The following is a 26,308-nucleotide window of genomic DNA, read 5'->3' on the forward strand; positions in this document are numbered from 1 at the left end:
TAAGAGCCAAAAATTGTTGTTGGTTTTGTGTTTGACACAGGGTCTCACTACATAACCCAGGCTGGCCTTGAACTCCTGAGCTTCCGGCCTCAGCCTCCTTAGTGCTGGACTTACAAGCATTCACTACCATGCCCAGCAAGGGTTTTTTTCACTTGTCTTTGTTGTTTGTTTTTTCTTTTCCTGTGGTGTTGGAAATCAGAGTCGTGCACATGCTAGCAACACTGTACCACTGACTACATCCCCACACCCCAAAATCCAAGCTTTTTGAGTGCAGACATGACACTACAAATGAGAAATTCCACACCTGGCCTCACGATGCATTGCACTCAAACCCACAGCACTACAACTGTTGTAGAAAGCATCGTCGGGCTCTGTGTAGATGGTGTAGATGGAAGAGATTTGTCACCGCTGCTGTTTGGCAGAGCTGAGGAGGGAAGCCAGCGTCGCACGTGAGCTGGGAAAGTGCTCTACCCCAAGCTACGCACCCCCAGCCCTATAAAGCATATAGGGAACATGCACGACTTATCATGCAAGCCCTCAGCACAGCGCCTGGCACACGTCGTGAGCGCCATCTTCACCAGCCTTCCCCAACTGCTGCAACTTTAAGCAGGTCAGTCCAGCTCCAAAGCTCATGCCTAAGGGCTGGAGTGTGGCTCAGTGGTATCCAAGCTTGCCTAGTATGTGCAAGGTCCTGGGTTCGATTCCTGGCTCCACAAAAAAAAAAAAGGTTCTATACACAACGATATTTATCCAATTCTAAAAGCATTTACTGAGTCTCTCCAAAGTGCTAAAGATCCCAAGAACAGAGCTAGCAGAGTGGCTCAAGCAGTAAGAGCGCCTGCCTAGCCCTGAGTTCAAAACCCTGGTACCATCAAAAAATGAAACAAAGATCCTGAGACTAAATGACAACACAGTGAGAGGTGCATGTGCAATGACAAGGTGTTGAGTGGGTGAAAGGGAACCTCTTCTGTCGACCCTAGAACTGGGGAGCAGGGCCGATCTGAGCACTAGGGAGGGCTACCATGAAGCCAGCCACAAGTGGGCCCCAAGGCCTGTCCTGGGAGTCATAAGAGACAGACCTGGCTGTACGGTATTCATGCCCTCCCTGTTCCAGGCTCCAAAAGTAAACAGTGGGGAAGGGGAGGCACTGCCGGGGTGGGGGGAGCTGTGGGCTTTTCCTGCCCTCCCTGTCCCTCTGTTCCCCAGCTCGAAAGCTGACAAGGGTGGCTTCCCCTCGCCTCACTCGCAAAGATGGGCACCTCCCCTGAAAGGGAGACTGGCACCATTTTCTTTCTGACATTGGCTTAGCCAGGGGACTTGTGCGTCTGCTTTCTAGTTTTCCAATCAGAGAAGAAATGCAGAGGTGGCATGCAGAGAGAAGGAACGTGGGGACTCTGCATTCTGAGCCCTCCAGGTGGCACATGGACATGAGGCCAAAGGTGCCTGCTTTGCCTCTGTCTGACACACCAACGTCCACTCAGCATATCTCTGCCCACGGATCTATGGCCACCAGGTTCCTCTCCACTCATGTCCACAGGGCAAGCCGGGGTGCCCAGGACATTCCAGCTCCTGGGAGCATCTGAACCCACACCTGGTGGGAACTGGTGAACACCTGTCTGAGCTCCCTCTCCCTCTGTAGGCTACGCTGACCTTCCAGTAGGATTTAGCTTCTGTCACCCACAGTGGTCACCTGCTGGACAATGCACCCTTCACATGGTCCCATTGCCCTCCTTCCCTTCCCAATGAAACACATGCCCTCAATCTTTGTCATAACATCTGTTTCTGGGGAAGCCCAAGCTGGGATAACAGGTGACATTTCCGTGGCCACTGACTGGCTGGGACAGAGATGACACACTTGGACTCCACTTCCCAAGGCGCAGGGCTCAGAGTTCCAGCACCAAAGGTCTGAAAGGTTTTCCTTTGGAGACAGCCCGTCTCAGTTGGAAGCAGTTTTCAGAAACGTAAACACATCCAGCACTCCCCTGTGCAAATGTCACTTCTGACTAAACGCATTTTTCTCTTCCTCCACCAAATCAAATACTCCTCCTCAGCAGGCAGGCTGGCATTGTCACCCAAGATAAAATACCCAGACAAGATTCACAATGACCCCCATAAACTTGGGTCCGTGGCCCCATGACACATCGTTGGTCATGCATTGGACAAAGCCAGCACGCCAGGCCCTCAAGTGACCTGGGCGTGGCACCAGCCATGCGTCCTTGTGAAACCATCGCCAATCCAACCAGTAAGTGGCAGAGCCAAGTGTGAGACCCGAGTCTGTTCAGCCCCCCACCACCCTCGCGTCCTCAGAATGGAAGGCAGGGCTCACCTGCGCTGGACTCTCCTAGCACACTGGCTAACAGGCAGATCCCCAGGCCTCTCTGGCCTGAGGCTTGGGAAATAAGAATCAGACAGGCTGAGGTCTGAGAACCTCACAGCCACAGGTCCCAGTGAGCTGGCCCTTGAGAGAGGGAACTCTGTGGCAATAGAGATGCCACTCTGTTTGGCAGCCAGTTTACAGTCCTTCCCCTCCTCTTCCTGAAGCTGGACTTCAGTGCCCATGGGCTGCTCCTGGGCCTCAAAGACTCAGCCTTTCACTGTACCTCAAAGCTGACCACTGTCACCTCTACCTTACAGCACTCCCAAATCGTCACCACCTCTGCCCAAAGACACAGCAATGCTCTAACAGGTGCCATCCCTCCCTTTGTCTTTTGATCCCATTTTCTTAACGAACATTTTCAAATACAAAAAAGCTGAAAGAATTGTACAGCCAACACCTTAGACACTTCACTCGCCTTCTACATGAACAGTTACTGATATTAAGAATTCCATAATTAGTTTTAAGATATGCTGTGCTTGCTAGGTTGCCTATCTATCCATCTGTAACTTTTTTGAATGCATTTCAAAGTAAATTGTACACTTTAGCACACACCCCTTTGTCTTGGTCCATTTGGGCTGCTAACAAAAATCCTATATACTAAAGCACTTATAAACAACAGTCTGAAGGCTGTGATGCCCAAAGGTGAAGGTGCTGGCAGATTTGGTGCCCAGTGCGAGCCTGTCTCTCACAGATGACACCTCCTTACTTCTGCTGCACCTGAGGAAGGCACAGGCAGCTCTCGGGGCTTCTTAAAAGGTCACTGATTCCGCTAGGGATGGGTCCGACTCACGACCTTATCACTCGGCAGGAGGTCCTGAGTCTCAATGCCAGCAGCTTGGGAGGGATTTCAACATATTAATTTGCTGGGCAGTGGGGGTGGGGGGCATTCAAAGACCACAGCACCCCTAAACATTCAATATGCAAATCATTAGCCAGAGTGTCTGCTTGTGGTGTTTTTTTTTAGATTACATTTATAAACAGTGAAGTGAACAGACCCTAAGGTCACTTGCTGAGCACTGACAAATGCACACGTGTCTTTCTTAATGCTCCCTGAGATTCCGTCAGGACCATGGACCTCTAAGCTCGCCACCACCCTTATCCTTCCTTCCAAAGCCATGTGATCACCTCAATGACCTGACTACATCCAGGATATTTTTATGGCTCACAAAAAGGGTGGGGGGGGGAGCTGATCAAAGAGATACGTCCACACCCAAGTTCATAGCAGCATTATTCACTGTAGCCAACAGGTGGGGGTAAGTCAAATGTCTATTGATGGAGAGATGAATGGGTAAGCAATGTGACAAAAATGCAAACACACAATGGAATATTATTCAGTCTTTAAAAAGGAAGAACGTGTTGATAGACACTACAGTGTGAATGTATCTTAAACCAATCTCAGGACAAAAGCTGGATGACTCCACTTGAGTGAGGTCCCTTAGAGCAGTCAAATTCACAGAGACAGAAAGCACTGAACACTGGGAAATGACGAAATGCAGGCTCGGATAGATGACATCCTCACCTAAGAATTGGGGTTGCCACTTACTGGGGATTTCCCACCCACCAGACCCTCTAACAAGGTGACCACACTAATGCCTGACCTCACACCTGGAGGGTGGCATTTACTACCTTCACTTCACCTGTGAGAAAGCACAGCTAGGAAGAGCGGGGAGGGGAGCTGGGCCCAAGGCAACTCTTCCTTCATCACCACAATGGCTCCCCACGGGAAGGCGATTCTGACCAGCCCAATAGTGGGCAAGTTCCTTTCCTCTGCGGTTCTCTGTGTCCCATCCCTGTGTGCACCAGGCCCTCCCAAAGGACAGGGAGGGAAGGAAGAGAGGGAATGAGGAAGAGAGAGAGAGAGAGAGAGAAAGGGGAGGGCAAGTGACTGAAAAGGCAGCATTTGAGCAAAGCCCTAAAGGAAGTGATCGTGTGACATCAGAGTTCCTGTGTCACCTGGGTCTTCAAAGGAGGGTGACAAGATGGACTTTAGCTTGTCCAATCCATCTCCCACTCTCAACTGTAAGTTTCTAGCTGCCTGAGACATAATTGATAACTCTTTGAAAACCCAGTGCTATCAGTCATTGCAGAAGACACACAGAAAGGCCTCAGCAGACGCTGATGGCACGGCCTGAGGGAAAACCACCCATAGGACAAGCCTATGGTGTGAGGCTGGGATTACGGCAAACGGTGCCAGCACCTGACCCACCCTTAAGCCTCATCCTGGCCACCTCAGCACGCTTGAGCCTGCCAGCCAGTTGCCGCCTCCTGTACTATTGTGCACTTGTGGCTATCAGAGCCACAACTTCAAGTGCCAGGGAATTACACTCACGACTCCCGTCGGTCGTCACTGGGCTGTCAAGAGGTGGTGTGTAAACAAATGGCCTGGCCTCTCCTCACCTCTGCCTGTGACTTGCACGAGCTCCCAGTTTCCCCCGCAGATGTAAGGACCAGTCATCTACCACCGTGGCTAGCGTCAATATGATCCTTTGTGAACTTCCAGCCCCTTCCACGGGTTTCCGCCAGGGTGTCACTAATAAGTGACATCTGCGAAATCTAAACACACACACTGACGGAGGAATATTTGCTCTGGTCTCATGTTTCAAACCTGCACCCTGAGGATGGGTGTGTAGCTCAGGGGCAGACAGTGTCCTCAGTATGCATGAGGGCCTCGGTTCCATCCCCAGCACTCAAAACCAAACAAAAAACCCCCAAATACGCAGTGGACCATGAACTCCTCCACCAGGAGAGCACCGCTTTGGGCGCACCTGGGGTGTTTGTGTAAAATAATTCTGTCTGCATCACGGTGGGTTGCTGTCGCCAGTATAAAGGGCCACAGGGCCTCCTACTGGCTGGCAGTTCCCTCCACACAGAGGTCCCCCACTCAGACAAGGGTCCCCAAAAGCCTACTGGAGGCCCCAGCTGGCCCAGGAGTGGCTTCTTCAGTAGGCAGTTGCGTCCCTCAGGCTGGCCAGTAGAAGGAATCCAATTGAACAGTTTGCCCAAGAAACATCCAAGCATCATCCACTTCTCTTGCCCTTTTTTTTTTTTTTTTTGTCCAAATCAATTTCTGAAAGTCAAAATGACTGATGGCTTTCTACCCTGGACAATTGTCCTCCTGATTAAGTAACTCTCGGCACAAGCAGCAAAAAAAACCTCCCAGAATGTGGTGGTTAGGTGTGATAAGAGGTCACAAAACTGCACAACACACATACACACACGTGCGAAAAACCACAATCTAGTGACCAATGTCTGATGTGGCACACATTCTCTGGGGCGTAACATGTCACACTTTGGGATGAAGACAACAGGAACTCTGCAAATTTTGCAACTTCTCCTGAGTCCAAAAAGTATTTCAAAATAAAAAGGTTGCTTCAGAATATTCCTTTCAATACTGGGTTTTGAACTCAGGGCTTCACACTGGCTAGGCAGGTGCTCTACCTCTTACACCACAGCCCCAAGAAAGAAAACAACCATTTTGAGAAGACCCCAGGAGGTGACATGGCAAACCTGTCCTTACCTGAGTACTGGGAATCAGAGCTTTCCACCAGTGACCGCCCTTCACCAGGTCCACGTCACACAAGGGCATGGAAACCTTTCCAATGACACAGTGGCGTGAGAACTTATCAAAGTCCACCACGGTCAGAAGCAGTGTCCTCCTCTGGGCTTCCAGGAAGGGGATGTCAAAGGTGTAGCGCTCCTCGAACACGGGTTTCTGGGTCTTGCGTTTGACCCCGGTCTGCTTGGAGTTTTTCTGGTCCGGCAGGAGGCAGATCTTGACATAGGGATTGGAGTGGGCCAGGTCCTGGCGGGAGCCATCGTGGGAGATGGGGGGCGGCAGGTCCCGGGCCTCGATCACCCTCACGGTGAGGTGATTGTGCAGCAGGTCATACTGCGTGCTGAAATGCAGCATGCCCAGCTGGTACCTGGACAAGATCTCCTCGTCCGTCAGGGAGTCCACATCGTCGCTGCTGGAGTCCAGGGAGTAGAGGCGGGGTTCAAACTTTCTGAAGTAATCGTCGGGGACATAGGTCCGTCGGGGCACCGAGGGCTGGATGGGCTCCTTCCTGGCGCTCAGAATGCCAAACTCAATGGGTTTGATGTCGATGAGGGGGGAACTGGGGCGTCTTGAATCGAGACCTAAACAGGGGCCAGAAATAACCATGAGTACTGACTGCCACCTGGGCCACCTGGTGGCCTCTGTCACAGTTCGCAGTCTCATTGCAATCTCATGTTGTAATCCACACCAAAATGCTCTTCTCTTAGACTTGGAAATACAGTCATCCCCTGATCCATGGGGACCACTCCAGAGTTTCCCACGGATACCCAAGTCGTGTATAAGGGATGTCCCTTGTATAGTGTTTGCAGAGAACCTGGGACCATCCTTCCTGGGCTTTAACCAGCCAAGATTACTTACAATCCTCAAAGCTATGGAAATGGTTGTCAAACCATATTGTGTAGGGAATAAAGTGTCTATACTTGATCAGTACAGATGCATTTTTCCCCCAATATTTTTGATCTGTGGTTGGTTGACCCTCAGACACAGAGGTGACTGTGTTCTTACTTATTCTGAGAGAGGCAAAGCATCCAAGTCACTGTCACCATCATCCTCATAGCTAAGTGTCAGACGCTGTTCTAATGGATTGCATGTCCCAAGTCACATGATCGTCACAACCCTCTCAATTATTAGATAATTATATGTCCCCACTTTACAGATGAGCTAACAAACTGCAAGGAACTTCCAATGGTCACCCACTGGCAAATGGAACCCATCCCTGGCTCCAACCCTACCCAGAGCAGCCTCCACTTCACCAGGGAGGACCTGAGACCCGCAATCCTGGGTCAAATCCAACTCAGCGAATTGTCTGTGAGCCCTGTGATTCTGGGTTCATGATTTAGACTCTTGGGACTCAGTTTCCCCATCTGTCAAATGGAGACTGTAAGGGCACCCACCCAACGATGGGGGTGAAGAGTCACTGAGCCAAATGTGCACAGAGTAAGCACTCAGCTGACAGTGGGCGTCACTCCCCAGCAATGGTCACATCCAAGCTTCACCGCTCGGGGGCTGTGTCGTCCCCTCTCCCATCAAAGGCAAGGTCATGGCTCCCAGGCTCTTCGCTCATATCTGCTTCTCTCTCTAGTCTAGCAATGAGCACAGGGCATTCTCGTTCATTACCCAAACTTCTGTACTCGGGAAACTGTGTGCTAAATGTGTGTTCTGAGCTGCACACAGAACTTAAGAAGCATGGAGATCAGCCCCACCCGAGCCAGCAATGCAAGCCACATCGGTAAGTGACAGTGTCCTGGCAGCCACAACTCTTCAAATGTGCAAAGAAACAGGTGACATGAACTTGAGTCATTTATTTTATTTGATCTACCAGCTGAGGACCCCTAATCCGAAAACCTGAAATGCCCCACTCTTTGAAATTGTTTGGGCACAGGCAAGATTCCACAAGAAGGAAATCCCACACCTGCACTCACATGACGGCCACAGTTAAAGCACAGCTGCACGGAAAGTCTTGTATAAAATGACCTTCAGGTTACGTGTGCAAGATGCATCTGAAATACACATGAATTTCCTTTCAAGATTGGGGTCCGATCTCCAAGGCATTCAAATATTCCACAACCAAAATGTGGAGGCAAATATTCCAAAATCCCAAGTCTGAAACACTTCTGTCCCCAACACTCACTTTGATAAGGGAGGATCAGACTGTTGTCATTTCCACGTGAAACAATATAAAACATTTCATATGACCCTTTAAACCCCATTGTTTTCATGCTGTCCTCAAAGCTGGTGACCATTGTACTGGACAGCACAGGCCTGCAGCTGTCCATTTCACAGATGCAAAGACTGAGGCCTCCCTCCCCTTGGCCTCCCTAGCTCAAGCCCGTGAACTTTTCTTCCTCGTCTACTCCCAGAAACTCAGACACCAATGACATCCACCTGAGTGGACTTGCCTCCTGAACTTTCAGCTTTTTTCTATATTAAGAGAATCTCAGCTGTCAACTGGATGAGACAGCAGTGACACTTTTATGGGGTGATTAGAGTGAAGTCTTGGGGCTTTCTCCTGCTCACCCATATTGTGACATTTGGTCAATCACATGTGCCACACAACACAGTGGGTGGCCAAATTGACCCATATATACATTTTACTTTTTTATTTATACACCACCAGGTGTGGTGGTGTACACCTGTAATCCCAGCTACTCAGGAGGTGAATATAGGAGGATCACAACAGATCAGTCCCTGCAAAAATAACTAAGAATAACTAAAGCAAAAAGGGCTGGGGGCATAGCTCTAGTGGTACAGTGCCTGCCTTAGCAAGTGCAAGGGCCTGAGTTCAAAATACCCAGTACCACAAAACAAAACAAAACAAAAAAAAAAAAAGGGAGGGAGTTTCATCGTATGCAATCTAAGATTGTCAGTTTCAGTTTCTGTTTAGAAAGCTCAGGCCACACTGGGCCCTGATCCCACAACTTTCAGGACATTGGGGTTCCAGTTGGCCCCAGACCCCACTCTGCCCTAGTATCTGCACACAGAGCTGCAATTCTGCACTGCAAGAGGACGACCTTTCGCTCTATCCAGTCAGTGACAGCCCCAGGGACCCTGTGGTCACTTGATTAGCAAGGCCTGCTGTACACTGAGGTCACAGTCTCCCTTCAGGATCTGAACCAATAAGCACGACCATGTCAATCAAGTCGGCCAATTCAATCCCACTTGTGATCAACAAAAGCAAAAAATTAAAGTGATCACTTTTGGCCGAACTCAGCAGAAATCCGGGTAGGTGTGACACACTCCTCTGTCATGCTGTCATTACACCTGGGTCACCCTGTCCCCTAGACTGTCACCCCACTCCACCTCCTCCCCAGCAACTGCTCTGCCTTTCATGTCTTTGGGTGGGGACGCTTCTTGGTGTCTGGGACAACCAGCAGGGCCCCAGCAGAATGACTCACTGGAAATCCTCCGAGTCAGGCTGTACGTGGACTTGGATGTGTCTGAGGACAAGCGCCTCCCATCCGGGGAGTTGGTCCGTGGGGTCAGCGGGATGTCACTGGCTGTGTGGACAGAGTCACCATCCTTGTCACTGCTCCGGCTGGCCACCCTACAGGAGGGGAAGAGGTCTCAAGGGCTGTCAAGGAATCCCCACCTGGGACACATTTGTGTCCCCACATCCCCACAGCTATCTGCAAGCTACACCTCTCAAGGCCAGGTCAGGAGACCAGCAAGGACTCAGGCTGACTATGGAGACTGACCTCGGGGCGTGGGACCCACGAAGACATCGCTGTCAGGTGCTTTTTATGTAATGTAGAATAAAGCGAACTTGAGATGGCGTGGTGTCCTGAAATTCCACAATGCCTTGCTTTGCTCACGAAACATGCAATGTTAAGAAAGGGTGTTCTCCAACTTAGAACACTCTCTGTCAAGAATTGACACAACCTCAGGCTGGCTGTGATGTCCCACACCTGTAATCCCAGTTACACAGGAGGCAGAGATAGGAGAATCAAGATTTGAGGCCCACTCAGGCAAAGAGTTAGCAAGATCCTTTCTTAAAGAACAAGCCAGGAGCCAGGCACTGGTGGCTCACGCCTGTAATCCTAGCTACTCAGGAGGCAGAGATCAGGAGGATCACAGTTCAAAGCCAGCCCAGGCAAAATGTTAACAAGACTCCATCTTAAAGGACAAGCCAGGTGTGGTGGTACACGCCTGTTAGCCCAGCTACACAGGAGGCAGAGTTAGAGGACTGTGGTATGAGGCTGACCTCAGGCAAAAGCACACAACCCTACTTGGAAAACAACTGAAACAGAGAAGGCTGGGTCGTGGCTCAAGTGGTACAGTGTCTGCCTAGCAAGCGCGAGGCCAAGTTCAAATGCCAGTACTGCCAAGGGAGAGAAAAAAGAATTGCTGTTATTTCAAAGCTGGAGTTGGGGTGTGTAGATTCAGGCTACTGCCACATGGGGGCGCCGCTGTGGCTAACTGAAGACAACCCTGTTGATCTTCAGTCTGAGCCACCTTGTGTAGATGCATCCAAAGTCCTGCAGGTGGCTTTGGGGGACAAATGTCCAGCTATTTCAACAGTCACTGTGTCTGTAACTTAGCACCTTTATAAATATATATATTCTGTAAGAATGTCACTCCAGGGGGCTTCTGAGTGACAGGGCCACAGCTACAAAATTGCTCTAAAATTTAATGATTTTGAGAACAGAAGCCCCCAGGGAAGACAAGATGTGGCTGGTGCCTGTGGCTCACGCCTATAATCCTAGCTACTTGGGAGGCGGAGATAGGGAGGATTGTGGTTTGAGGTCAAATAGTTTGCATGACCCCATCTTCAAAATAACCAGAGCAAAATGAACTGGAGCAGTAGAGTGTCCGCTTTGTGAGCACAAAGCCCTGAGTTCAAACCCTGGTCCCACCAAAATAATAATTAAAAAAAAAAAAAGGATGAGGAATGCTAAGAGACTGGGAGGGCAAAGATGATACAAGGCAGCAATTAAAAGCACGATCTCTGGGTTGGAACCCTGGCTGGGTGACCTTGGGCGGGTCCCTTACCCTCTCTGTGTAAAGTGGGGATAATCACAGTGCACCTGTGTGGCTGCTGTACACACAGACTGAGTTAACTCACAGAACCGTACTTGGCACAAAGCAGGTAGGTGCTTAGTATATTTTAGCTGATATTATAACAACAAGCCGAGCGTGGCAGCACACTCTGTAATCCCAGCACTCGGGAAGCTGAGGCAGGAGGATCCTGAGTTTGAGGGCAGCCTGGGCTACACAGTGAGGCCTGTCTCAAAAAAAAAAAAACTGGAAAAAAAAAAAAAGACAAGACAAGAAAACCCCGATACTCATCAGGTGGGCGGGGAAGGAGGGAAGGCAAGTGCACCTCTGCCATAATGGCTGCGTATTTCTGCCTTCCTAGCCTGCATCCACTCGTCTTGACATTTCAGCCTGCAGGGTAATGCGGCTTGAAAAATGCAAGCTTTGATCCTATAAGGTCTTCAGATTCATTTTATGCATGGAATGAGTCACAGCTGATGGGATTCCAAGGCGATCAAAGGGTCACAGGCAGGGCAGACTCGGCTGTCATAAGGCAGAAGTGAAGTATTTGCTCTCTTGCTGCTGCTAGTCTGAAAAGGTGTAATCACCTCCTCTCATGAGGTCCCTCCCCCCAGCCTTCAAGGGACAGTCTCAATGCCATCTCTGTCTAGAGCCTCTCAGACACAATCGCTGTGTCTGCCCAGGGCCATCCCACATCTGCAGCCCCCAGGCCTCTGTGCCCTGCCCCAGGCTGCCACACCACTCTGTTCCCTCCACCATAATGCTCTTCCAGCCCCTCCCTGCTCCCATCTGGCTCCTCACATTCAGACGCCTGTCCTGTCCTGGTCACTCTGCCCAGCCTCCTGTCCCTGTGCCTTTCTCTCCCTCCTCAATAGGCACACGCTCACCCTCAGTTGTGGCCCACTGGCTGGCCTTCTGCATGTGACACTGGGTCTCACTCAGTGCACCAGGGACAGTCCCTGCCCAGCATGGTGGAGGGGCACCTGTGACCCCAGTGAATGAAGGAATTTAGGGAGGGAGGGAGGGAGGCAGGGAAGAAGGCGTCCTTCTTGTGGGGCTTATAGGATTCATTCCGTGTCACAGTTATCTGCGTGCACGTCTTGTGAGCCCTCACGACAGGACACACTTCTGAGTGGTGGCGTTTACTGTGATCTGAGGTACCAGGCACTGAGCACCCACGATAAGCCAGGCACTGTGCCCCATGTGCACGACCTCACTTCACCTTCCAAGAAACCCAGGGGTTGGTGGCTAAGAGCTCCCCTCCCTCCCAGATGGGAACCAGAGGAGGGATAGAGACCAGTGGTGCGCCATCACCAGCTGGCATGCCCTAAGAACTGTGTGCACAGTAGGTGCTACTGGCAGCACCCAAAGACAGCCAATCAGATCGCACAATTTCCCTGTCACTCAATACCCCCCTACACCCCTTGCCCTTGCCCCAGCCAGCCAAGGGAAGCTCAGGTGTCCCTAGAAAGCCAGCACGGGTGACGTGCTGTGGCCCCCTGTGATTGCACACAAAGGACTGGGGCACCTGCCACTCCACAGCGCTGTGCCCCGTGGTTCTTGGTTCAGAAGTCGCAGTGGAAACAGGTCATGAAGTCGCACACTTGACATTCACCCTCACCAACCCAGCCTGTTAGAGAACATGCATTCGCCCGGGGAAATGAGTCTGCGGCAAACACGAGCTGCAAATTTGCCTTTTTGAATGGCTTAACCGCCTTCCCTTTTCAGACTTCTCCTGCCTTATGTCGAGTGCCAAAAATGAATTACGCGCTGCTCAGCACTCAGGATAAAACCTGGCTCGGGGAGGCAGCGGGGCCAGATGCACACAGCTGTTCACGTTAAAGATACACAACTCTGTTACTGCCATTCATAGTGACCACTGCGCGAATGGTACCACTTGGAGACGGGTATTGTGGTGGTCCAGGTAGGAAGTTGTCATCCATTTCTCTGCTTGTGGCAAAACCAAAAGAAGTATCTCTCCAGACTGCCAAATCCCATCCCCCCTCCCCAAAAAGAATCCCCTATTTTCACAAAGGGTCAGCAGTCAAGACAAGACAGGACTGTCCTCAGCTCAGTGTTAGACAGAGGCTGTGAGTCTGTGACACTCGACTTCAGGGCTCTGGGGCAAATGGGTACCTGATTATAACTTGGGGGGGTTCTCCACAGGGTCAGAATCCAACTTCCATCACTGACATTCAAGATCCTGCATGGTGTGAGCTTGAGGCTCACTTCCTACGAATCCCAATCTTCCCCAATGTAGTACCCACGCCTGACCTCTCCCCATGGGGGTTCCCTCCCTCCTGTCTGGTCTTCTGCTTTGGGGCCTGCAGATCACACAGCCATGTCCACTGCCCGGCTTTGGCTCTGTAAATGGCTCGTCCCTGGAACTCAGCCACGCCTCTTCATTTCCCTCTGTCTATGGCTGCTGTCACACCACTGCAACAGGGTGAGTAGCTGTCACCAAGGACAGGCTGCCCAGGAGGTTAAAGCATTTACTCTTGGGCCCTGTGCAAAAGAAGCTGGCCAGTGCTCGGGCTGCAAGCTGAGTCCCCGTGGTTCAGGTGGGAAGGGGCAGCCCGGCATGACAGTGACACTTGCCCCATTTCCCCAGGGAAAGTGGTTGGGACAAGTGACCAGCACAGAATGGGAACCAGGCCAATGACAGTCTTTCCTGGTTGTTGTTTTTCTGCAAAGATTATCAAATACAAATCTAGAAAGAGCAAGCTTAAGAATGAGGCCAAATCAGAAAAAAACAGGGGGGAGATAGATAGATAGAGAGAGAGAGAGAGAGAGAGAGAGAGAGAGAGAGAGAGAGAGAGACAGAGAGAGACTATGAACATTGGCCCCTGGATCAGCCATGCTGGAAGAGCCATTATTTTTCTGTAACAAGACCCTATGCTGGTTTGTCACACATGGCGTGCAGGGTGTGAATCCTGGGGAGGTGGGAGACAACTAGACTTCCATCCCTGTCTTATGTTCTGTACGAAATGTAAGAGCCCCTGAGCATGGTAACAGACCACATCTAGCCTTGTGCAGACTACTGTGCCTGGCACACAGTGTGTCTTCAAGCAACAATTATGGAAGAAATCAAGATGAACCTTTCAACAGGACAAGTAGCACTTTCAGAATTCAAGTAGGAACCACCTCTTGATTAGTGAGTTGGTGTTCCCAAATGTCTCAGCTTTATGCACACCTGTCAGGATTCAGGTTACAACTTGTGAATAATGCAAAAAAAAGGGCTCCTGGTGAAGACCAAATTGTGACAGAAATGACTTACAGAGCTCTTGCAATTATTGTGACAAGTGCCTTACGTGCATATTTCATTTATTTTGTTTTATCTTAGTTTTTGAGACAGGGTCTCAATATGCAGCCTAGGTTGGCCTCAAACTCATGATCCTCCTGCCTCTGCCTCCTGAGGGATGGGATTACAGACGTGTGCTGCCATACCCAGTGTTCATCAGTTATTGTTAACTATGGCCCTATAAGCTCTTTTGCTATTCCTGTCTCCACATGAGAAAACTGAGACTAAAATAGAGTAGAAAGACTAATTTATGTGTATGATCACAGGTCTCAAGCATTCTTAAATCCTTTCCACCTACAAGCTTAATTAATTCCTGCAGCGACCCTGAGATAAAGCCTATTTTTATCATCCCATTGTACAGATAAGAAATCAAGGCACAAAGAGATCCACCAACTTGCCCAGGTTCACAGAAGTAGACAACTGTAATAGAACTAGGACTTGAATTCATAGCCTGATGGACAGCCTCTTGACCCTCAAAGAATTGGTTCTTGCTTCCTGGAAGCCAAAATGAGAGTTCTGTGGCCTGAACCCAAGACGGAGTGGGAAAGATGGGTGCCAGAGGTTTCGGTACCCTCACCCCAAGGATTTAGCTGAGACAGCCCGGGCACCAGCCTGGGGCGTTGCCATGCGCCCTGCACTATCTCCTCTCTGGGCCTCCTCTGTTGACTTCACTTGAAAATGAGGCCCTGGCCTCTCTGCCTCTCCCTGCTATCTGACCACGTCCCTCTCCCAGCCACAGAGAGGGGGACAGGACACGTGGTTAAGAAGCTTGAAAACTGTGTTCCCAAAATATCCGAGGGACTAGCAGATGGAGACTTTGCGTGCAGGCGCGGGAGGGGAGCGACTTAGGAATCAAAGACAAGATGCCAACGAGACTATAAGCAGTGCTGGAGGATGGATGGATGGACGGATGGATGGATGGATGGAGCCTGGGGATTCTTCCTTGCTTCTTTCTGTCTGCAGCTCTTGCTCGAACCGGCAGAAAGGCACTGTCCATCTGTGCCATCCACCCATCCATGCAACAGGGCCAGGGCTGGGTGTTAGGACAACTGGTAAACCCTTGGTCATCCTTGGGAGGAGATAGGTACCCACGGGTCTCTTTTGCCATTTGGAATGACACTGGTGACTACAGGTATCACACAACTCACATCTCAGAAGTCTAGTGGGAAATTCTCAGAACTATTCACAGCCAGCTGGTCTCACCAGCTTGCCAAACAAAACGAGGAGCCCAGACACATTCCTATCCATAGCCAAGACGCTCTGGAAACTCAGCCTCCCCTCTCTCCCTCCCCCAGTCCTCCCTCCCATAGTGGCCTGGATCCCCAATTCTGAAAAGAGAGCTAAGAAGGGTTTAGAGGTTGGTGTCAAAGCCAGTACTCACAGCCAAGGAGGCGTCTGGGCCGGGAAAGGCCCCAGAATTTCAACTTCATCCTCACTGGACTGACAACAGCTGGACTCATAGCACTTGTGACAGCAGTGCCGCCAGGACCACCCGCACAGCAGCAGATCAGAGACTCTAGAAAGAAAACCCTGAGGCCATTGGGGGAGGTGGGCAAGGGGAAGGGGCAGGGGGAGGTGGTGAGGAGGAGGGGAGAGGAAGAGGAGAAACAACACCCAAAATTACAAGCAGCTGATCCCTGAAGACAAACAGACATTCTGAGTTCTGTGTCCACTGCTGGGCATTTAGGACAAAATGTTTGCCATCTCTGTTCGCCCACTACAGGTACAGGGATGCCAGCGATCACCCTGCTGGAGCCAGTGAGAGCCAGCAAAACATTTGCAGGTATTCCTTGTGGAGTTTACGTGAATGCCTTCCTTGACAGGTGGCCAGTTTCTACAACATGGTACAGGCTAGACAATATGTTCTCCAGTCACAGTGCATACATATGACTTCTTGCAAGCAGAGAAAGATGTTTCAAGAACAATCATCCCAATGCCATGAAAGCAAAGGGATGGTGACATGGAACGGGTCAGGGTGAGGAGGGACAACTGGGGAATCATTTAGTGTTCCTTTAATCAAGACCTCCTCTCAGAAGAAAGGAGAAAAACAGTCTAACAACATCTGGTTATGGTTTAATATTCAGAATCAATCCCAGCCTCCCAAATGAAAGGCAAGCAGTTTTTGATTAAAGACTAGATAATAAAACACATCATCCAATTAACCCACCTCGTTTAATGGTTCCAACTGTGCTTTTAGATAGCCACGGTGAAGCCATGGGGTGGAAGGGGGTGACGAGGTGAGAGAGAGAGAAAGGAAAAGAGAGAGAGAGAGAGAGAGAGCAGTTAAGCAATATCCCAGCAACTTGAATTGCAAAACCAAGCAAAAGCCCCAAGCCTCTTTGCACTCACCATCCTGGGCAGGAGGCTGACTTGCTAACCAGGTATTGCTAGTCTCAGGACTGCGGGGCGCCTCTTGGTTAACTAACACGGAGTGAACGGGAAACTGGAGCATTTCGATTTGATTTGCACCGTGTGCTGTTATGAATCAGAGCCGGTGGATAGTCATGCTAGCCAACGCAGCCAGCCTTTGGGGGAATCGCAAACCTTCCTATACAGAAATAGCCATGAAGCCAACCCAAAAGGAGACAATTAGCTAGTGCACAGGCAAGCTCCCCGCCCTCCTGGAGGACCTGCTTCCAATCCAGCACTGATGGTGATGGGGGGAGTTTCATGTGGCCACCCACTAACGGGGGACTGGAAAGGAAGCCATGAGCTGGTCTTCCAGAGGGGGGGGGACCTCCCTCCTCTTTTTTAGCCCCACCCCTACCCCATCTTTTTCTCCCTCCTTCTCTTACAGACAAATGGCTGTTCAAGTAGGCAGGTTAGGAGTCCTGTATCCCACCCGAGGGTGTGTCCCAGAGATGGACGAGGTGGGGTTCAAACTCAGAATTTTGCAGTCAAGAGGGAGAAGTTATTGCCATTTTCAGTTCTCTTGCAAAGAGGAGTGGCCCCGTGGCATGTCCACTCTTTCAGACCCTGTCCATTCTCACCATTTCTTTTAAACAAAGCAAGCAGAGCCCAGCCCAGCACCTGCCCCATACAGCCAGGACTTAATGACACAGCATCACCCCCCTTGTGTTTCTCTTCCTGGCTGCCTTCTGCCCTGTCATGTGAACCTGGCTGCCTATTTCGGTGCTGACATGAAGTATGCTTTTTTTCTTTTAAGGCAAGCACTCTATCACTTGAGCCACGCCCCCAGCCACAAAGCATCTTTTTTCATAGGACTTTTTAAAGTTGTTTTTTTAATGAGTCCATGTATAGAAAAACAATCAGTTAATAATAGTGCAAGTTGATACCATTATTAACTAAGATGCAAAATCCTCAAAATGGTAAGGGAGTAATTGCAACTTGGGAAATAGCCAAAGGCACTAATCATAAATTCCTCCAAAATCAGAACTCAGAGCACACACAGAATAAGATCTGAGGGTGCTCCAAGGTTGTCAAGATGCACTGGAACCTACTACGTTCTTAGCACAAAGCTGGGTCCTCTTGGGGCTTGCAGGAAAAAGTGATCTAAAGCATTTCCTATACACTGGGCACAGTGGTACACACCTGTAGTCCCAGCTACTCAGAGGGCGGGGGTAGGAAAATCTGCATCCAAGAACCTCAGCAAAAGTGAGAGAACATAGCTAAAAAATAAACTAAACTCAAAAGGACTGTAGGCATGGCTCAAATGGTAGAGTGCTTGCCTAGCAAGTGTGAGGCCCTGAGTTCAAATCCCACTACCACCAAAACCCTTTTTGTAATATATAAAGGGTGCTTTCCACAATAATACAGGCCCCTTCAGGGAAGCGCTCCCTGGACATGGGGTAGCAAAAAGAGAACACCACTTACAAAGGCCAGCTCAGAGCAGCCATCTCCAGAAACGAGGTCACCAGAAGCCCAAGTACAAGAATCATGTCTGGGAGCAAGCAAAGGGGACGGGGACATGCCCTGAGGCCCCGGGGTCGCTAACTCCTTCCTCACACCTGGGGAAGCTGGACACCCCAGAGCACAGATTCCAGCTGAAAAGCAAGAGGAGGAACACAGTGCTCGAACACCAAACCCAGCCCCAGGGCCTCTTTCTGCACAGCCCTCCAGCTAAGAGAGACGGCTGAAATGAACTCGAAAGATTAGTACAGCTTGACAATGTCGTGAGGGCTGGGCAGTATGTCTCCAAACGCAACCTACAGCAAAGTGCATAAAATTCAATTTCAGTGTCCACAACAAATAAAGTTTTATTGGCACACAGCCATGCCCACTCATTTATAATGGTCTCTAGGTGTTTTAGCCCTGCAGAGTTGTGACAGGGACCACATGGACTTTGGAGAAAAAAAATATGGAGAAAAAAATATATTTATTACCTGGCACTTTTCAGAAAAAGTTCAACAACTTGTTCTAGAAGGAAAGCCAGCATCATGGAGCTATCTATATATGAGACACTGTATGCCCCAAACATTTCCCCCTACCCTGAATTTTAGATCCGCTTGACATCTCAGCAACTGTGTGGCCTTGGACAAGTTACTTAACTTCTCTGTGCTGAAAGCGGTCACTGAGAAGAATAGAAGCTTGTTTTAGTGTTCCGTGCTCGCAGATTGCACATTCAGAGGGGTAGAGATTGCACCTTTGTATCCCCCATAATGTCACATAGTTAGTGGCCACCCAGGTGTCTGTTGAACAACTATTGAGAGTCCTCCAACAACATTCAACACAGTATATGCACAGAGAATGTGACCTTCGTTGAACCTTAAATGAAGACCTAGGGATTCCATGAAAAGAAAATCAAGCAGGGAATCTAAGCCAGAAGGGGGGGAAGGGGGCACTCTGCCAGGTCCTGACTGCTGGAAGTCGGAAGAGGAGATGAAGAGATGTGTGATCCAGAGGGGAGCTAGGGGACCAGCAGCCCCCAGCTGAGGATGAGGGGACAAGCTGTGAGTCCCTAGACATGGAACCTGTTGGCTTCGCTGCCCGGCTCAAAGCAGACATCTCCAGAAGCAAGCGCATGGGTCTGACTGCGGGGCTGACTGTGACCTTGGCGCTGACCTGTCGCCACTTCCCTCCTTGCAGAGGAAAAAGGTCTCTTCGCTAAGCAGCCCAGCCCATCCCCGCCTCCCCACCCCCCTCCCCAAAGAAAGGTGCTTATAAATTAATTCAGCCCAGATTCTTGGGGGAGCTGGAGGGAGCGATGGGGGTGGCGTGTCCCCAACTCACAGACCCCAACGCAACGGACTAAAGTAACCGGCTCTGCCACTCAGTGCGCTCTTGGCCTGTGGGTATCCCCCACCCCTCCGCACCCTGTGCCCGGGAGAAACGACGTCCTTGTCCGTCCTGGCCGGAACAGCTGCCTCCAGCTCGCTCCACCGGCCAATTAGCCGGAGCCGTCACCACGGCAACGGCAGCTGGCGGGCCGGGCGCCTGGCGCACCCCAGCCGCCCTCCCTTTCCCGCGGCCCCTCCCTTCGGGTGGGGTGCACAGAGGAGGGGGCAGGGGGGACAAAAGTCCGCCCCACCCCCATCCCCTCCCCGGGAGGAGAGGGCACGCGTGCAGAGCCCACTCCGGCCCTCCAGCCTGGGTTTGGGGGTCCCCCTGCCTTGTCCTCCCGGGGCGCACGGCCGCGGCTGCACAGTGCCTGCGCTTGGCACCCTTTTCCTCCAGGCAAGTTTGTGGAAGCCGGGCCGGACGCCCTCTTCCCTTGCGCGCTCTTGGCGGGAGGGGGCGCGTCCCCCCCGCCTCCCCCGGGACCTCGCCCCCAGCCCCAGCCCTTACCTGGATGTACGCCATCTTCGCCCGCGCACTCACTCCGGCCCGGGCATGGCGCCGCCACGGCCACTTTGCCCTCGCCGACCGAGGAGGGGGCAGACAGCAATGGGGGAAAGGAAGCAAAAGACCGCCGGGTGGCCCCAGACGTGACTGGCGTGGCTGATGAGCTGCGCTCGCCCCTCCACCGGCCGCCCCGTCCTTCCTCTCCCTGCGCGCTGGCACCGGGAGTCGGGGCCACCTCCCCGGATCGCAGGGCTTGGGCGCCCTGGGTCCCCCGCCTCGGTGTCCCTAGCGAAACTGTGCTCCACCCCCACTCCAGGGACGTTCCCCAAGCTGCAATAAGGCCGGGGCGCCTGGGCAGAGAGCCCGGGGCAGCCGCGGGGACTGCGGCGACCCCGGCGCAGGCGGGGCCGGCGACGCTGGGGCCAGAGCACGCGGGAGGCGGGGGAGGGGACGGGGACCCAGGAAGGGGTGGGCGGAGGCGGCGCACAGGTCAGCCCAGCTGGCAGGCACAGAGACTGACACCGACCGACAGCAGAGCCCCTGGGGCGCCCGTGCAGCCGAGGTGGCCCAGGCCAGCCCGCTTTGGTGGCCAAAGCTGGGCGTGTCCTCGCCATACTGCCCTCTCCCCAAGCCGCCCAGGAAAAACTTTATTCCCGCGCCACTCGGCGCGCCTAGAACGGTGGCGGCCAAGTATGCCAAGGCTGATTGAGTCGGGGCTCCAAGTTAAGGTGAGTCTAGGGCGTCCCGAGGGAGGTATCACTGCGAGGGGCTGCAGGGGCGCGCACCCCCCAGTGTCCCTTTACCCTGCACCTGCCAGACCTGCGCCCTAGGCGCAACAGGTCTAGTGCGGGGCGGGGCGGCAGCGCCACCCAGCGGCATGCCAGGCCCTGTGCGCGCCTGTGCCCGCCGGCAGTTAGCCTGCCAGCGTGCGCCCTGGGGCGTGTCCACCGCGAGTCCTCAGCCTGCCCGCGTGGCTGGGACGCCCTGCACGCGAACGCCACCACCCCATGTCCCAAGCCCAAGGCCACAGAGCTTGGTGTTACTTTTCACTGAGATACTTAAGGGGGAACATTGCCCTCCGCTGGTTCTCGGCTCTAGGTGCCCACCCCTTTCCTGATCACCAGCTTGTCACCCTTATGATTTTTCACCTCCCAGCGCCTCCCTCTGTCTTTTCATCCGTAAAAAAAATGAGATCAAAATCTTGCCCTGCCTATCTGCCAGTGCAGGGTGGGGGGAGGATGAGAACATGACCTTGGAAGTTATAAAGCATTGTAATATACACACGTGTATTTCTTTTGTGTAAGTATGGAGCAGACGTGTACATTTTTGAGCATGGTAGGTTCAGTTTGAAGCGCAGCATGTGACATTTTGAGCGCTGATCCTGGGACAGGCATGAGTGAACATTTCTCAAGCGTTGTTCAATTTCGTCCTCATGAACCTGTGTCACTCCTGTACCTCTAGCATGGAGCCTGAGAAGGGTAGGCACTCAGCACAGGTTTTTGTCATTGCTGGGGACTTTTCACTTAAGGGGTGTGTGTGCTGTGATTGTCCCCAATTTATACATGAGGAGACAGGTGCAAAGGTAAAGCAACGCTCCCAGGGCCCTGGCCTTTCCCTCTGGACTCAGCATCCCCAACCATTTACCCTATTCATCCCAAGTATTTCCCCAGCACTGATGGAAAGCATTCTTGGTGGGGAGTGGGCTTCCTTGGTAGAGGAATTGTGCCTTCTGTGATGGGTGTTCCTGGTAAGGCCCTGAGGGAGAGGGAGGAATTTTCTAGGTGCTTCCATGAAGAACAGCTAACCTTCGAGATCTGTGTGCCAGACACGGTTTTCAGCTCTTTACACAAAGGCAAGCTTAATTCTCCAATGGTCATGAGCTCAGCCCAATTGCTATCCCATTCTTTAGGTTTGAAAAACTGAGGTATAAGGAAGTGAAGTAAATTGCTCACGGTGGATACAGACTCCAGGACAGGGGTATGTGGCAGGGTGGGGAGATGAACTCAGGTTTGTTTGCTCCCTCTCAATCTCTTAAGGCCTGAAATTGTCTGAGAATATTAAACATTCCTCTTCTAAAGGAAGAGGTTATTTAACATGGGGATAAGAGAACCCACTCCTGCTGTGATCACATGCCTTCTCTGTACACAAAGTGCCTGGAGCAATGGATACTTAATAAATGCTTGTTGAATGAGTAAATGAACACCAATGACTGCTAAGGTGGCTGGTTCCAACTCAGAGTCAAGTGGCTGTTGTGCTTGAGTGCTGAGCGCTTCACACCGGCCTTTCATCTCTGCTGGAGCGCTGCAAGGTGGGTCCTGTTGGCCTCCCTGCTGTACAGGTGAGGAAGCTGATGGTCTAACTGGGAGGCAGAGTGAGCTGCTCACAGTGAACAGGTAACGGGGAACAATGCAGCCATGTTTAGCAATAAAGACTCAGCTCCGCATGGCGCACCATCCTCAGATGAGGGAAAGGAGAAATCAGCTTAGGCCCCTTACCACAGGCTTGACAGAGGTCGCTCTGAGCCTGGGTTCCTGGGTACAGTGGCTCTTGAGCACCCCCTGCCCTTCACAAGGACCTGCAGTCTGGCTTTGAGGTCACCTGGACTCAGCAAAGCTATGTCTGTTTGTACAAGGTCAAAGCACCTTTGTAGATCTTGCTGATGCCCCCTTGTCCAAGTGGCTGACAAATTCATGGAACTATATGTGACCTATGGTGTAATAAAGAGGATCTGGGGGTACTGAACAGAGGAGGAGGGGCTCTGAACTACTGTGATGAGAGCCAGAGAAGTCTTCTTTCAGGGGCTGTCATTAAGCTGAGTCCCAAAGAACCAAAGATGGGACAATATTCTAGAGCCTAGTGTGCTTACTGTGTGTGTGTTGGGGGGAGGCTCCCTGGATAGATGACTGGGAGTCCGTGAACCTAGAAAAGACAAATTTGTATCTCCATCATCACTAATCTCTACCTGAAATCTAATATTTCCTTCCATTAGGAGTGCAGGCAACAAACCAAAATAATATTAGCACTTCCAACAGAAATAACATATACTATCACGTTACTGTTGCAAATAACTTGAAATTTCATTTATACTCTTTGTGGTTTGAAAATTACAATAGTTATGAGGCCCATTGCTAGGTCTTTCTATGTAAGTATTAATAAAGACACACATATAAGCCAAGCAAGGTGACACACGCCTATAATCCCAGCACTCAGGAGTCTGAGGCAGGAGGATCTCGAATTCAGGGCCAGGCTTGACTCCATGGCAACACCCTGTCTCCAAAAAAATTTTTTTAAAGGGAGGGGAAGGGTAAACAGAGAGGGTGAAGGAGGACAAACATGGTGGATGAATTTTTGTATTCATGTGTGAAAACAGAACAATGAGACCTGTTTATATTGTTCTAAGAAGGGGAGAGGGGACTGCAGGAGTGGCTGCTTTCCAAGCATGAAGTCCTGAGTTCAAGACCCAGTCCCACAAAAAAAAGGGGGAACGGGAGTGAAGGAGAATGGGGGGGATGTGAATCTAATTGGGACAAAGTGTAAGCACATATGCAAATGCCCCAATGAATCCCCCTACACAACTGTTATATGATAATAAAAAAGAATAAGACAAAAAGCATGTACATTACCATACTTAAATTTGTTTAAATATTTTGATAACTATATATCTGAGTAACTCTAATTTCATTATCATCTGATGTGTTCTATCTATAGTTTTCAAAACAATTTTGTGAGATGCAGTCTACTGGTTTAACAAACTTACCTAGGGTCCCATGGCACAGAAAGGACTAAGGAGCCCCAAAAGCAGCACATGTGTCAGATTAGTGGGGACAGAAGGACCTGCATGTGGCTCTCAGGCCAGGATTGTTGCCAGATGAAGGTCAACAGGTAGGAGGCGCCAGATGTCAGGCAGCCTCCTGCTTCCCCATGGAAGCACAGAGAGATCAGAAGATTTTGGCAGGAGTATGTGTATGCGTGTGTATCTGTCTGTCTGTCTGTTGATCACTGTCTTTTTGCATGGAGTAGACAAGCCTGGAGGCAGGGAGGCCAGCTGGGAGGCTGCAGCACCAACCCAGGTGAGAATTGATACAGGTGTGAACTCAGATAATGGCCGTGGACCAAGGGCAGTATGGAGCAAGTGACAGGAGCGTGGGGAAGGCAGGGAGGGTAGAGAAGGCAGGTTTGTTGAGGAGGGGGAAGGGTTTGTGTTTGAACACATCCAGTCTGGTTCCCGAAAGAAACCAACCGCAATCCAGTTTAAGTAAAAGAATTTCTGGGCTCGTTACCTGGGCACAGCTGATCTCCACCTCCATCTCCCCTCTTCACAGCTGTTCTCTGAACATTTGAATTTTTTTCTCCTGGAGTAGCTTCCCCTGATAGAAAAATGCCTTCCATTTATATATTCATAATCTGTGCTCCAAAGATAGACTTTATATGAAGTGTCACAGAGAGCTCTGGTCCTGCCTTTATCCAGAGGACCCTGCTTGAGTGAACCTGGGACAGGTGACCAGACGTGTGGGTCTTGTCCACCATGTCCACACAGAAAGGGAAGGAAAAAGATGCTGAGGACAAAAGCGTCATGCCCACAGGAGGTGACTGTGTGACACCCAGGCAGAGATGTCCAGTGGGCAGAATAGATGGTTCTGGAATTGGGTCCCTCCTAACACAGAACCACACTGGGAGCGGATGACCAGGGAATGAGGCTGCAATCTCCTCTGTGGGCACTTCTGGCTTTTAAAAGGAACTGGCTATCTCCCCTTTTCCCCTCAAAAGCCCAATCCTAGGTGGCAGACATAATGTCATCAGAACTCTGAGGTGGACAAGGGAACTCAGAATACCAAGTATAATTAAACCTCAGAATACCAATTATAACTAAAAAGTGCCAGAATAGCCAAAACATTTGCTGGCACCCATACAGGCAACACAGACTCTGGTTAGGTGACTGTCTATTTCTGCCATTCCAACTGATGGGACCTGTCTCTTAGGTCACTTTTAATTATACAGTGTCCTAATTGTGCTATTTGGGTCTTGTTTTAGTTTGTCCCTCTAACCCTGGGCTATGTTTCTGCATGTTGGGGAAGTCAGAAAGCCAGGAGCTAATTAAATAGCTAACTTAGAATAGGAATAGTAGCCACTTGTTAAATGTGATTCCCAGAGACCAAGCTACCCCACTTGGGGGGAGTCACGCCCTTTCATCTCCAGCCTCACCAGGGGCAGTGTGGTTTGATGACAAGAGATCCAACTTCTGGTCCAGCATTGCCTACCTCAAGCAAACTGTGCCACCCTACAGGGCTGATGTGGGGGGCTCCAGCTGGGAAAAATGAATTTGAAAGGCTGTTACATAGTTCACACCAGGAGTGGTTCTCTGTTTCTTTCCCCAAAAGTATACATTTAGTCTGCGATCATGGTGTCTCTTATTTTATAGTTGGAAGGAAGGAAGGGGCTGAAATCCTGAACTGGGTCTGAGTGGTGCTGCCTGTCACCCACAAGCTGTGAAACCATGGACGTGTTTCTCCAGGACCCTCAGCTTCAACCATAGTGAAGGAGATGGTGGTGATGGCCGTTTTGTGGAAGTCAGGATTCAACCCAATAAATGTACACAGTGACCCTTGGTGTCCACAGGTCTGTGGCTCCAAAAAGTCCGTGCTTGCTCAGGGTGCACAGAATTCAGTGCTGTGCTGTGGACATTGGACTCATTTTCCCCATGACACTGCCCAACCTCTGCTAAAGACAAGCTGCCTTTCAACAAATCTCAAATTGTCGCCTTGTCACTTTTATTAAGCACATTCTCTTTTACCTTGCTTGGAAGGGCACCATTTGCTTTTGGTGGGCGGGGCAGACTGTCACAAAATGAAGGGCAGGGAAACAGCAGATCTCACAAGGATTTCAACACAACTGACAGCTGCGTGGGACTGACTGCTGAATGCATGTGCAAGAACTTAAATTTGTTTTTGTTTTTGAAATTTCTTTTGATTTTTATTTAATTAGTTTCTGACAGCACTTGGTCAAAACCACATGCAATACATCCTGGAGTAAGGCAGGCTTACTGTAAAAGCAATCTGTATTTATGCCATAGCTTTCACTGAGGAGGCACTAAAAGCTGATCGCTACTGTTATTATTAGTTTCAATTTTCAAAATAGACACATATCACACAGATGAGCCCCTATTATTAATATGTGTAAGTGCACTGTGTGATTTATTTACCTGCACAGTGTTTTTCCTTTGTTGATGGCCAAGGTTGACCCAGGACAGTGGTTCTTAAACTGGATTGTGTATAAAAGTTGGGGTGACCTGTTAAACTCGCTATTCTCAAGCTCCTCCCCTGGGATTCTCTCTACAGCA

The 26,308-nt window shown here is 50.7% G+C and overlaps 1 protein-coding gene across 4 annotated transcripts in view; it reads right to left on the bottom strand.

The window, feature by feature from the left end:
• Window positions 1-20,375, bottom strand: part of Syt17 (synaptotagmin 17) — a 69,932-nt gene extending 49,557 nt beyond the window's left edge. For 3 of the 4 annotated variants that reach the window (XM_074060450.1, XM_020160430.2, XM_074060452.1), the window contains exons 1-5: window positions 19,975-20,375; window positions 16,397-16,414; window positions 15,611-15,759; window positions 9,329-9,477; window positions 5,895-6,514 (exon numbers count right to left, since the gene is read on the bottom strand). In XM_074060450.1, coding sequence (XP_073916551.1) covers window positions 5,895-6,514; window positions 9,329-9,477; window positions 15,611-15,759; window positions 16,397-16,414; window positions 19,975-19,989 — 951 coding nt within the window. In that variant the 5' untranslated portion in view covers window positions 19,990-20,375. Of the gene's footprint in view, window positions 1-5,894; window positions 6,515-9,328; window positions 9,478-15,610; window positions 15,760-16,396; window positions 16,415-16,578; window positions 16,778-19,974 lie in introns of all 4 variants that reach the window. The other variant, XM_074060451.1, reaches the window with a different exon arrangement.
• Window positions 20,376-26,308: the final 5,933 nt, after the last annotated feature.

This window comes from Castor canadensis, chromosome 17 (assembly GCF_047511655.1).
Source record: "Castor canadensis chromosome 17, mCasCan1.hap1v2, whole genome shotgun sequence".
Taxonomy (NCBI): domain Eukaryota; kingdom Metazoa; phylum Chordata; class Mammalia; order Rodentia; family Castoridae; genus Castor; species Castor canadensis.